Genomic DNA, 12118 nt, shown 5'->3' on the forward strand with positions numbered 1-12118 from the left:
GTGGATTCAGTGGGAAGAGGTGAATTCAGGCGCCTCCTATGTTGCCATTTTGAACTGGACTCTGTTTTTTAAAAAATCTAGTTGTTACAGCAATTGGGCTACACCCTAACCATGATAAAAAGATCCCCGGGAGTTTCTATCATCATGATCTCCAATAATTGTATGAAGGATAAAAACCAGTTACCTGTTTAGTCAGTATCAAATATCTAATTTGCCCTAGTTTCTCACTTTTCCTCATCACTGTTTTTTAAACTGAGGTATAATTAACAATCAGTATTATGCACAGATCTTAAATGTTAAGTTGGATGAATTTTGATGATTTCATACACCTGTGTAACTACAACTCAAAGCAAGATATAGAATATATCTGTCATCCTAGAAAGTTCTCTTTTGTTCAGTTTGAACAAAAGAGATCCAGCTCCCCTAGATCCCCAGGCAACCACTTTATCATTTCTAACAACACAGGTTAGCTTTGCCTGTTCTAGAACTTGATATGAATGGAATCATACAATATATACTTCTTTTGTGTGTAATTTCTTTTGCTTAACAGTGTTTTTCATCCATGTGGTTACATGTATCAATAGTTTATTCTTTTTTTTAAAAATGCATTGATAGTATTCCATTGTACTAATGTACTGCAGTTTGGTTATCTGTTTACCTGTTGATGGAGATTTGAGTTGTTTTCAGTTTTTTTGACTGTTGTGATTCAAGCTGCTATAAACATCTTGCACAAGTCTTTTTTGTGGAGACATATTTTAATTTCTTTAGAGTAACTACCTAAAAGTGGAAGTGCTAGATCATAGGGTAAATATATATTTTTTGTTTTGTAAAGAACTACCGAACAGTTCTCTGAAGTGGGTTACTTGTTCAGCAGAATGCGTAGGAACTCCACTGGCCCCGCACAGTCACCAACACTTGAGTTTAGTCATTCTAGTGAGTGGGTAACAGAATCTCATTGTGGTTTAAATTTCTGTTTCTCTGAGAAATTTAAGATGTCCATCGCCTTTCTATGTGCTTATCGGCCATTCATAGATCTTCCTTTGTGAAATGTCTCATTGATTCTTTTGCCAAGCTTTTCAAATTGGGTTGTCTTTTTATTGCTGATTTGTATTCATGTGTTACATATATTTGTATTGTGCATGATGGATGCAAGTGACCTTGCAGCCTCAGCAGTCCTTTTGTTGGCCACCTCCCACTGATTCCTGGTCCATTCGACCTGAAGAGCTGTGGTTCTACTTTTGTTAGCAGGTCTATGATATACCTTCTCAATTAGCCATGCCAGTGCACATACTGAAGTTCCCAGAGTAGTGATGACCATGCACATTTCCTGCTGTACTTCCCAAAGATGCTTTTCTCTTATCTACCTGTGGAGGCGCATTATTTAACCACAACTTGAAATTATTTCCTTAGTTACTTATTCCTAAGCACATTATTCCTTCGTTAGCTTTTAACTGACATTTGCAAGAAGGCCTTATTACAATTTGTTCGTCAGCCTTGTCATATCACCTTGAAAATGTATTGTTCAAAACCAAGAAGTCTTTGGTAAGATTTGTAGAAAAGGTCAGGAAAAAATGGAGGAGGAAAAGGATTTGCATTCTCACTGTAAAGAATACATGTCTATTCAGGGTTTCAAACATGGATTAAAGTAATTACTCCTTGATTTGGGGGAAGTTTCCTCAGAGTATTAAATAATAATATCAAAACACATCTAGTGATGTGTTCTTAAACTGAGTTTATTATTAAACTCATTATTAAACTTTCTGAGTAAAAAGTTTTGGAAAAATGTCTGTTTATATCCTAAGCTGCAATTCACTTTCTGCCCACCTACCTGCACAGAACCCTAGCCCTGAAAGGGATGTCAGACTATCTTCCTGCCTTTTAACAAATCTGCTTCCAAATCATTTCATACCAGGTAGATCTATATTCTATTTTTTTTCTTTTAATTGTCAGGAAGGAAGATTAGTGTTCTTAAGTTCTCAGTCCAGTGCCTATGAGTCCTCTTTGTTGAGTTGTTCCTTATCCCCTCAATTCCTATTACTGAAAAATAAAGCCAATTCCTATACTCTGTTCTAATTAGAGAAGGGAAATAGCTCTCATTCACTCTTATACATATTTATACACATTGCCAAGTTTGCAAAGTCTTCCTTTACCTGTCTCTCTTTTTTGAATGAGCTTGAAGGAGGTGAAAACATTTCCCTAAATTGGAAAAAGAGCATTCTTGACTTTACACTCAGGTCATCTTCCCTTCTAGCTCTTTATTTATTCCCATTATGCTTTCTAAGTCACCCCTACCCCCCCCCAAAAAAAAGAAAAAATATAACTGGAATTATTTGGGAAATGAAGGAACAGAAAGATGACAACCCTAGAGTGAGGTAGACAAAAACACACAGAGACAGAAAGGTATGCGTGTGGAGACACATCAAGAGACAGACTCACAGAGGTGTCAGAGGCAGAGCCAGACAGAGATCGACAGGTACAGAACTTACACGTGCTCTTAAATAGGCCTCATTCTAAATCTATTGCTTTAGGTACTCTGAGGAATATGAGTGTGTGAAGCACATTTAAAGAAAACAAATGAGAAACTGCTTTCCTTTTGACACCTCTTTCAAGAGATAGAAATTGTTCATTTGATATGTTTTTTTCTTTATTATCAGAGAAAGTTCTTACAGAATCAACAACTACAAAATTCTATATGATACCAGAAGATAATGCTAGGGTAATGATCTAGAAGAATAAATCTGTGCCAGTTACCAATTTATTGCCTCTTAGCTCCACATTCACCCTTCAGTATATGCTCTGTGACAGTGGACACTTGAATCTCCTTCACAGTGAGCATGACGTTAAGCTTTCTCAGTAGAGGGCGCTGGAGGGCAGGAAGGAAGGAAAGGACTACCCTGCTGTTTGCGCTGCTGCCTGGTGCAGGAGTGGCGTGGTGTGAGGATATCTGAGGGAGTTCTGCCCCAACCATGGGTCACCTCAGTGACCTTGCAGCCTCAGCAGGGATAACCTTCTCCCAGCTCTGTGGACTTGAAACGACACACCTTGAAGGATTCCTGCTTGCATTCGTGCCCTAAAGGCATTCTGCCAATACCCTCTTCCCTCAGGCCCCTAGCAGATAACCTGACTCAGAGGGTTTTCACTGAGCGGCCAGCCCCTCTGCAGGCCTCCACTACCTGTGCACGTCTATGCTCTGGGTTGCCTCCTGCTTGCCCAGGGACTGCAGACCGGCTTCTGGCCTGGGCAAAGAACAAAATTCTCTGCTGTCAGTGAACTGAGTTCTCCAAAAAGCTCTGAACCCCAGCCTTTGTGAGGGCGGCCCTTTCCAAGTTTATCTTTTCTTGGGTACTCTTCCTTAGCTCAAGGGTATCATACAGAATTTCCTTATATTCTATAGATACTTGTTTATCAGAATACAATAATTTCTCATACTAAACTTCCACTGTGTAAAGCGATAGCAATACTGATGTCTTAGCAAGAAATGCAGCTGCTTTTCCACTTACAGAAGATTTGAGAGGAATTTATAGAATGAGGCAGGACTAAGGGAACCAGTTTCTTTCTCCACAACTTTTTTCCTAATTTTGATTTTAGGCTTTTAAAATCAGTTGGTGGCTCCTTTCACTTCTCAAAGGAAAGGAACACATTTTTGTTTCATTACCTAGACTGTCAGATCCAAGCCAAGAGAAATTCTAACCCATAGGTAGCACGAGACTAGTGATGAAGCCACAGAAATCTGAGTACGGTCCCCACTGCAAAGGTCAGTCGTGATTTCAGGTGAGTACAGGTATCATGGCAGCACTTCAGATTACTGACATTGTTTGATAAGCTGATTCCTTTGGGGGAGAAATAATTAGTGCACTTAGCCTGAATAAGTACTTAGTTTGTTTAAATTTAAAACAGATCTAGGAGAGAGTGAGCGGGGGCTGGGGGGGAACCCATATCACAACCTTGGGGATGATTTAATCGTGGGGACAGTATTAACTCATAAAAATGTAGTTAATGAGAGTAAATGTGACAGGGCTTTGAATTTCTGGGATTATCATGATATACATTCATGCCAGTCTAACTGTGATCCTAACAATAAAAACTGTACAAACGACAGGGGTAAGAGGCTCTTGGATGTTAGAGTACATCAGAATAAACTGGGGACTTGTTAAGATGCAGATTCCCAGCCTACTTGTTTGTGTCCCAGCAACTGGCCTTTTGATAACAAGTACCCGTTACTCTGATGCAGATGCTACCTTGACTGTACTTTGAGAAACCATGATTGAGTTAGTGTCTGAATGAGCTCCCTTAAGAAAAGTAAGGTTTCACTTAGAAATAAGAATAAACTAGAACACTGTTCATGTGTCCCTGATACCAAAATGGCCTTTATCATTTTATTCCATGCTTTGTCCCAGAGAGTTCAGGCAGCAGTGAATACCTTGGCCCCAATAATCTATTTCTGTGTAGAAAGGCCCCTTCACATTCACCTGGCCACGTCTTGCTGGAGATGGAGAAGTTATTTCTCGCTCAAGTTCTTCCTTTTCCTCCCAGCAGTAAGGTGAATAAAACTCATTTTATTCTAAGAAAGGAAAAATAATTCCAATGTAACAGAATAAAGCCAGTAATATCATAGAAAATTAAACTAAAGAGAAAAATTTGGCATCATATAAGAATAAAAAGCCAACATTTTTCAAGTTATCCAGAAAAAAAGCCCAATATTTTAATAAAAGATGCTTGAATAAAAAACAAACTTCGCGGTAGAACTCATATTAGGAATGACTGATCTATCAAACTCAGAAGTGACTTTGGATCAGATATTAACAACGGAGTAATAGGAAAACTGGGATTTCCCAGGCTGGTTTCTGCTTTAATATCTTTTTTTTTTTTTTTTTGCCATGCCCTGCAGCATGTCGCATCTTAGTTCCCTGACCAGGGATCGAAGGCGTGCCCCCTGCAGTGGAAGCGCGGAGTCTTAACCACTGGACCGCCAGGGAAGTCCCTGGTTTCTGCTTTATATGCCCCAAAGAACCTCAGTTAAGCCCTCCCTCCTCATTTCAACAGACTCTTGGGAGCTGACCCAAACTTGCTAATCTTCAAGTCTGAAAACCAGTTGATGGTTTTCATCATCATAAAAGGATCCCCTTGGAGCAAAGGAAAAAAATGTTTGGTTTCGACAGTGCCTCTGGGAGAAACTCAAGACGCGTTGACTGTGGACCCTCCCTGCATTCTTTGGGCTCGAGCAGCCACCGCAAGATGCAAAGCAGCATGAGAAAAGGCTGAGTCAGACAACATGTAGCAACAAGCCCAGGAACTTCTCCAGGGGCCCAGGAAGTTGGAAGCCTCCCAGTTACGTCGTAGGACATTGTCCTTTCTTGGAACTTTGAAGGATTCTTGAGTGTCAGCAAGGCCATCCCACTCCCACCTGACTTCTCACAGGACGTGGTATCTCTGAAAGGATCATATCCACTGGGACGATTATTGACTGAACGGACATTCCTGGCGATGTAATGCGTGTCCTGCAATCCTGACCAACAACTTGCTCGTGGTCGCTGTGCCCATGATTTTGGCTGAGAATGCTATTCGGAGGGAAAAGGTGGCTTCTACTACGGATGATTTTTTTAATAATTTTTTTTAATAGTAGAGAAAGAATGCAAAATAGGAAAGGGATCAAGAATAGGCTTATTATCTAGTTAAAGTTAACGATGAAAATTAGGTTAGTGATTTCTTCTCATCAGAGCACAGAGGTCAAAAGCCCTGTGATAAATATCACATCCGCCAGAGAATTAGATTTCACAGTCCTACTCGGTACCTCACTCATCTCACATAACAGAACAACATTTCAATGGAGCAAAAGAAGGGGTAACTATCCTCAGAGCATCATAGCTTTCAGGTGCTTGTGGTGCCTCGCAGTATATCACCTGCTCTTCTCTGGGGGGTCACTTACTTTGACATGTATAAATTAGAAAAGTGATGAAAAGGACTGAATGTGTAAAACGTTCCCAGTCAGATCCTTAAGGATAATTTAGAAGAGTGTTGGGAATTGGGAGCCCCAGAATCCCCTGAGGAACTTCACTAAGAACTGCTGCAGACATTTGCTGGCTAGCTTCAACCTGCTCTGACCTCAGGGAAACCACTCCGTATCAGCAAGACACACCGACTGGAGGTGATCTCAGGCTCCTGTGTTGGCCTAAGTCTGATGAAGAGTCAGTTGGAGGTACTGTTTTTCTTTACTTCAAAATGACCATGCAGTGTGGCTACTGAATGCTGTCCCTGGTTCTACTGATTCCCTGGGAGATGGATGTAAGAGAGAAGCTTTTGAAAACATTCCTGGGAAACCAAGGTGCCGTCTTATAATGCAGTCTGACGGTGTAAAACCTCCGAAGAATGAAGCAATGGCTTTTGCTGATGGCTCATGAGAAATCTGTGGGTGGCCTAGTGATTCTAAGGTCATCAAATACATCTGTATTGGGGGTCAAAACTACGTTTTTGAAGTTCTTAACCAGAAAATTTTCATTAATTAAAATGTACTAAGAAAAACGAGCATTTGATACCCTCCTAAGAACTTTACTCTCCCAGTTCTCTAGGACTGGCTGCTATAGTACTTGTAGCCCAAATAGCACAGTTGGCCATCCCCCCCCCCCCCCCCACCGAGGATTCAACACATGTAAAAACAACAACAGAACTAAAGCACAGCCTGGGATTCACCACCTGCTTAAAGTATTGGGTTGTTGCCATCTCCGGCAGCTGACAACATAGCCTGGTCGCTGGCCCATCATCTCCTTCCATCTTCCACTCTCTATATTTTAATAATATTTACATCTTGGGCTCTCGAGAACCCTCTCAGATGTTATTATTGAAGCAGAATAGTGCAAAATCAGTCTTCAGAGGTTAAGGAGGGAGTTTTCAGTGAAAATGTAGTTGATAAGTTTTGACATTTTAGGAAAAGAAACTTTTTTGAAAAGCATCATTAAAACAGCCTGCTAAAATATCTCACCAAAGAAGTTGTATTTAGCTCAAATCTCGTATAGGAGGACAGCATGAATTCAGTTTTGAATTGACTTGGGTTCCGGCCTCCTTATCAACAGGTTGGAGAGTTGTCCTTGTTAGTAAAATTTAGCTTTCTCTCCACCCCAGTGATAATGATAGGAAGCACTAGGAAAGGATACGCTCGCCATGCTGCATAAAGCCTTCTTCCTGGGAAGGCGTGTGTGCTCCCGACTGCTGTGGGAGCACAGTGATGAAGACTGGCAGCAGTGGCAGCCGGGGCTCCCCCATACTCAGCTTAAGACAAGCACTGAAGGTCTACTCACTGTTGAGAGTTTAAGAAAAAAGTCTCCACACTCAATGTGACTGTCTTTGGAATTCTTCGTTTCATTAAGGTTCTCACAAAATACAAAGCTCAAATGTAACCGTCTATGTCCACCACAAAACAGAATCAAGTAAGTGGTTAGCACACAAACAATGATCTTTTTCATTTTTAAAAATATAAATAACAACGTTCAAGGTTTGACAGTTTTCTCCTGTGTGTTTCTCTTTAAGGCTTTATGTTGCAGACCCTTAAGTACGCGTACCTGTCGTCAGGATACACTGCCCACAAGCAGGGAAGGCCACTGTGGGTACATTCCTCAGGGTGACACGCACTTATCCATGTTGCCTCAAGCCTGTGGAAAACTAAACAGACACCCTCCGATCAGTTCGCACAGTTTCATTAATTTTCTTTCTACCACGAAGTGACAACAGAAAGGGGTAAGTTCCCAGCAGCATTCAAGCTCTCAGATCAATCATGAAGGGCGAGAAGGAAAAGACAGGCTTTTTCCTGGATGGAATTTTTTCCTTTTATCCAGAAAAACTCCCATAACCCATAGAGTTTAAAGGCTGGCTTGTATTGAAACGTTTTTCAGATTAAATAGTGTTGAGAGAAGGGGTGGGCTTTTCGTTGGGTCCTGGAGAAGAGGTTAAAGTGGAGAGGTTACTGTTGGAAAAATACTGACAGTCCACCCTCCCACGGCAGTCACGTCACTGGCGAGGCCTGGCGGCAGAGCCAGGGCCCCTGCCTTGGGCACGAAATCCGAGGGAAGGCTCTCCAGCAGACACTTGACCTGCTCCTGGCCCAGCTTGATCTTGTCGTCCAGCTCCCGCTGCTCGATGAGGAGTGTCGACTTCATTTTCACAAAATGCTGGTAATCCTGGAGTTGCTCCTTGGAAAGGTAATGGGCCAGGATGTCCAGCACCACGCGCTGCCTCCGGTCCACATTCTCCTTGAGCTCCCGGGCGTCCTCGTGCTGCGCAGCCAGGACCTTCCTCTTCTCGTTGAGAGAGCTCTGCCAGGGCGAAACAAGCAGATCAGCAAAGGGCCAGCAGAACGGGGAAAAGAACCGAACTGCCCGCAGAGAGACCTTTTTCAGGATGGTGCAGTGTCTAAGTTTCTATTTTGATTGTCGATCTAAAGTAAGGAGACTCAGTCATTTGAAAATCAGTTCATTACCCTTACGTTGCAGATATATGGTTCTCTAACTTATAAAGTCATGTGGCGGCTTTAATTTGAGAGATTATGTTAAAATTGGCTGGGGTACTGGCTTTACTTTAAGGCTTCTAGACTTAGAAGAACAATCAGGATTCCATTTATATGAGGTCCTTAGAATAGTCTACAGTCATAGAGACACGAAGCAGAATGGTGGTTGCTAGGCTCTGGGCGAGGGGAGAAGGGAGGGGGAGTTGCTGTTTCAGTGGGTATAGAGTTTCAGTTTCGCAAGATGAGAAAGTTCTGGAGATCTGTTACACAACAATGTTAATATAGTTAATACTACTGAACTGTACAGCTAAAAATGGTTACGATGGCAACTCTTATATGTAGTTTACCACAGTTAAACAACTGAAGGGAAAAAAAGCCAGTCATCAAGGTACCTTGAGTGTTTACAAGTATTTCCATTTTATAGTGGTTCTCAAAGTGGGTACCAGCAGCATCTCCCGGGGATTTGTTAGAAATGCAAAATTTCAGGCCCCCTTCCACCTACTGAATCAAAAGTTCTGGAGGTGTGGGGCTTAGGGGTCTGTGGTTGAAGGAGCCTTTCGGGCGATTCTTTGCAGTTAAAGTTTGAGAACCTCTGCCCCAATCCATAATCAACAATGGGAACATCATATTTACCATCTCCGAAAAAATCAGTTTCCATTTTTCCGGCCTCTGAATCTAACATGAGAGAAATTCTATTTGGCAATGATGGCAATTTCATATTCTGAGAGTTTCTCATACAGACCCAATGGGAAGACAGCGTATTATCTTCAGACCTTATAGAAGTCTGTAATGTGGCCTTTTACTCAACACGCTGACATATAATGTCATTAAAATTTTTAAAAATTTTACATTTAACCAGACTCTTCAGGCTAAAGTGAATGAGAAACTTTGAAGTGGAAATTAATCAAGAAATAAGAATATTTAAATAGATATCTCAACACAGATTAGCTTAGGTAGGGTTATGAAAGGCTCATGCGTCTCTGCCCTAAACTCCCCTTGAACTGGCCTGTCAGGTCTTACCTAATAACGCCTAGAGGAAAAGTGCAAAGTTAATAGGTTAATCTTACAAATATCTCCATTTTCATAGGCTTCCTTCTCCTAATCAGAAAAACACACCTAAAAAAGAAACCCTTAGGGACTGAATTTGCAATGAAGACATGCTTCAAAATACTGTAGGGAAGTAAGTTAAAAAGTGAGAACCTCTTCCTCACCTTTAAAAAATTATGAAATATTTTAAACATCAGTACTGTACAGAGAATGGTATAAGATCTGTGTGCCCATCATCAACAGTGCCAAATCTTAGCTTGAACGTGTTTCATATTTGCTTCAGTTTAAAAACAAAATATTCAGTTGAAGCGTTATATATAGTTCTCCCGACGCCCCTCCTCCCCTCATTGGTAACTATAATCCTGAATCTGGCATTTACTGAACCATTTATTCTTCCTTTCCTTATTCCTATTTACACTTTTATTTAACAAAGACTAATAATCATAAAAACGGATACAGATGTATCTTGCAGGTGAGCAAGCACTTATATGTACTTGAGAGCGTGTACGTGCATTTAAGTGCTGAGTGGTTCCAGAACTGGATTCAACTTATCTTCCCGTAAGCACTGCTCCAGTATTGCTTAGCTCAGATACCTGTGGCATCCACCCAAGCGACCGAACAGGAGACTTGGAATTACCTTCTGTTCTATCCTTCCCCTCATCTAACACGCCCTGCTAATTCAAACTCATTCTCTAAGTCACTCCCTATTCTCTATCTCCATGACAATGGCCCAAATTAACAGCCTAAACCCATCTGGCTAGACCATTACAATAAGCCTCCCAACTGTAACATCATTCTCACCCCTCCCCAGGCTGATTATGTCACGAAATTAGTTCATGGCTCTCCAGGCCTACAGGCTAAAGTCTAAAGTACGACCCTTAGGTCTTTGTGATTATTTTCTGCACTGGATACTGTTTACCCCTTCAGATCCACCCTCCTCTGCCCTGCTCTATGTCTAGGGAAGCTGCACCCTGCTGGCTGCTGGTTTTGGCCAGTGGCAGTCATGGGCAGGAGGCTGGAAGCTGGGAGGGAGAAGAAATTGAGGCCTTTATCCCTGGCTCCCTCCTTGCCAGGGGGTGGTGACTACAACTTTTCACCCAGGCCTCAGTGCCGCAGGTCAGCTACAGCTAGAGTTCTGATAAGGGCCCCTTCCTCCTGCTGCTCCAGGTCCAGAGGTAGTGATGGCTTCCCCACTGATGCTAGCCCTGGGGGGACAGTGGCTTCATTATCCCTTGTTGGTCTCCCTTAAAAACAAGTAAATCAAGGAAGCACTCTGCTCTAGACATACCAACCACATGTAAGCCAATTCTTAAACACGCCATGGTGTCTGGACTTTGTCCATGACATTCCTCCTAAATGGCAAAGCCCTTTCCCTCTCAGCCCACCTGGAATTAAGAAAGTCCCCTAGACTCCATTCAAGCGGCACTTGTGTGAAGTCCTTCCTGACCCCACCACACCGCATGAGGGGTGCTCTCATGGCTCTGGGTTTATCGCTGTGCTGCAGCATACTAAATACAACTGCCGCTTCTACACTGGTTACGTTGGTTTTCCTCACTAACTGCTGAATTCCTTGAAGGCAGGCCTGTTTTTAGGCAGCGTTCAGCCCTAGCACGCGGGGCACTTGGCATCTGACAGGTTCTTGTTAGCTGCTTTCTGGATGAAAGGAAGGTGGAAAGGACAACACTTTTGAGGCAAACACAGTCAGACGGTTTGTAGGTGAGGAAGTGAAGGCCCAGAACATTTACACGAGGAGGGCACTCGCCGGGAGAGGGGCTGCAGAAAGTTCCTGGATGCTGAGTCACATTCCTAAATGCTTACCACCTAGACTTCCTTCAGTCCTTTAAAAATCTATTTGACAAGAGACACCTTTCCTTTTAATGCAGTACATTCGGAGAAATAACTGGGAAATCCCTGACAGCACTGAAAGAGAGAGCTGTAGGTAGAAGGAGCCAGAAAGCCAAGGAACCACTTGACGGCTGCAGCGCTCATCCCCTCGGCACGTATATGAAAAATAGCTACGTTGATCACCTGACCTCCCTTGGTAAGTTTGTTCCACGAGGGTGGGGACCTGACTGCTTTGTTCACGGAGTATCCTAAGCGCCTAGATCAGAAAGTGGCATGTACCGGATGCTCAGTAAATATGTGCTGTACAGAGGAGCACATGAGGAATGCTCTGCAGCTCTGGAATTAAGTTCAGTGAGGTGAATAACGCTTGGGGGCTGCAGCAGGACGACTCCTGTCCTGGCGCTGCTGCCTACTGGCCCGTTGTGAGGATTCTATGAGACTGCACCTACAGTGTGTCTAAGCCCACAGCGTCTGACCCAGAGGGAGGACTTAGATTCTATCTGGGATCGCCACTGCTGTCACTACCAGTTATTCCGGTAAGGGCTGCCACGGACACAGCGGGTGCATCTTCACCAAGTGCCCGTGGCCCCTCGCCTGCAGATTCCCGGGAGCCCTGTCCTCATCCCGAACAGTTGTGTTATCCCTCTCCCTTTTTTTAATGTCAACCCCCATCATGCTTTTACCTTTCCTTTTTCTGGGATAAAAAGGAAGGAAAGAAACTCTGGCACCCAC

At 42.8% G+C, this 12118-nt stretch overlaps 1 protein-coding gene across 2 annotated transcripts in view; it reads right to left on the reverse strand.

The window, feature by feature from the left end:
- Nucleotides 1-7348: 7348 nt before the first annotated feature.
- Nucleotides 7349-12118, reverse strand: part of SHROOM3 (shroom family member 3) — a gene marked incomplete at its 5' end in the record, with an annotated part of 314440 nt that continues 309670 nt past the window's right edge. For both annotated transcript variants that reach the window (XM_082652664.1, XM_082652665.1), the window contains one exon: nucleotides 7349-8303. In XM_082652664.1, the coding sequence (XP_082508790.1) occupies nucleotides 7938-8303 (366 nt within the window). In that variant the 3' untranslated portion in view covers nucleotides 7349-7937. The remainder of the gene's footprint in view (nucleotides 8304-12118) is intronic.

Source organism: Grampus griseus (assembly GCF_964374135.1).
Source record: "Grampus griseus genome assembly, chromosome: 4".
NCBI classification, from domain to species: domain Eukaryota; kingdom Metazoa; phylum Chordata; class Mammalia; order Artiodactyla; family Delphinidae; genus Grampus; species Grampus griseus.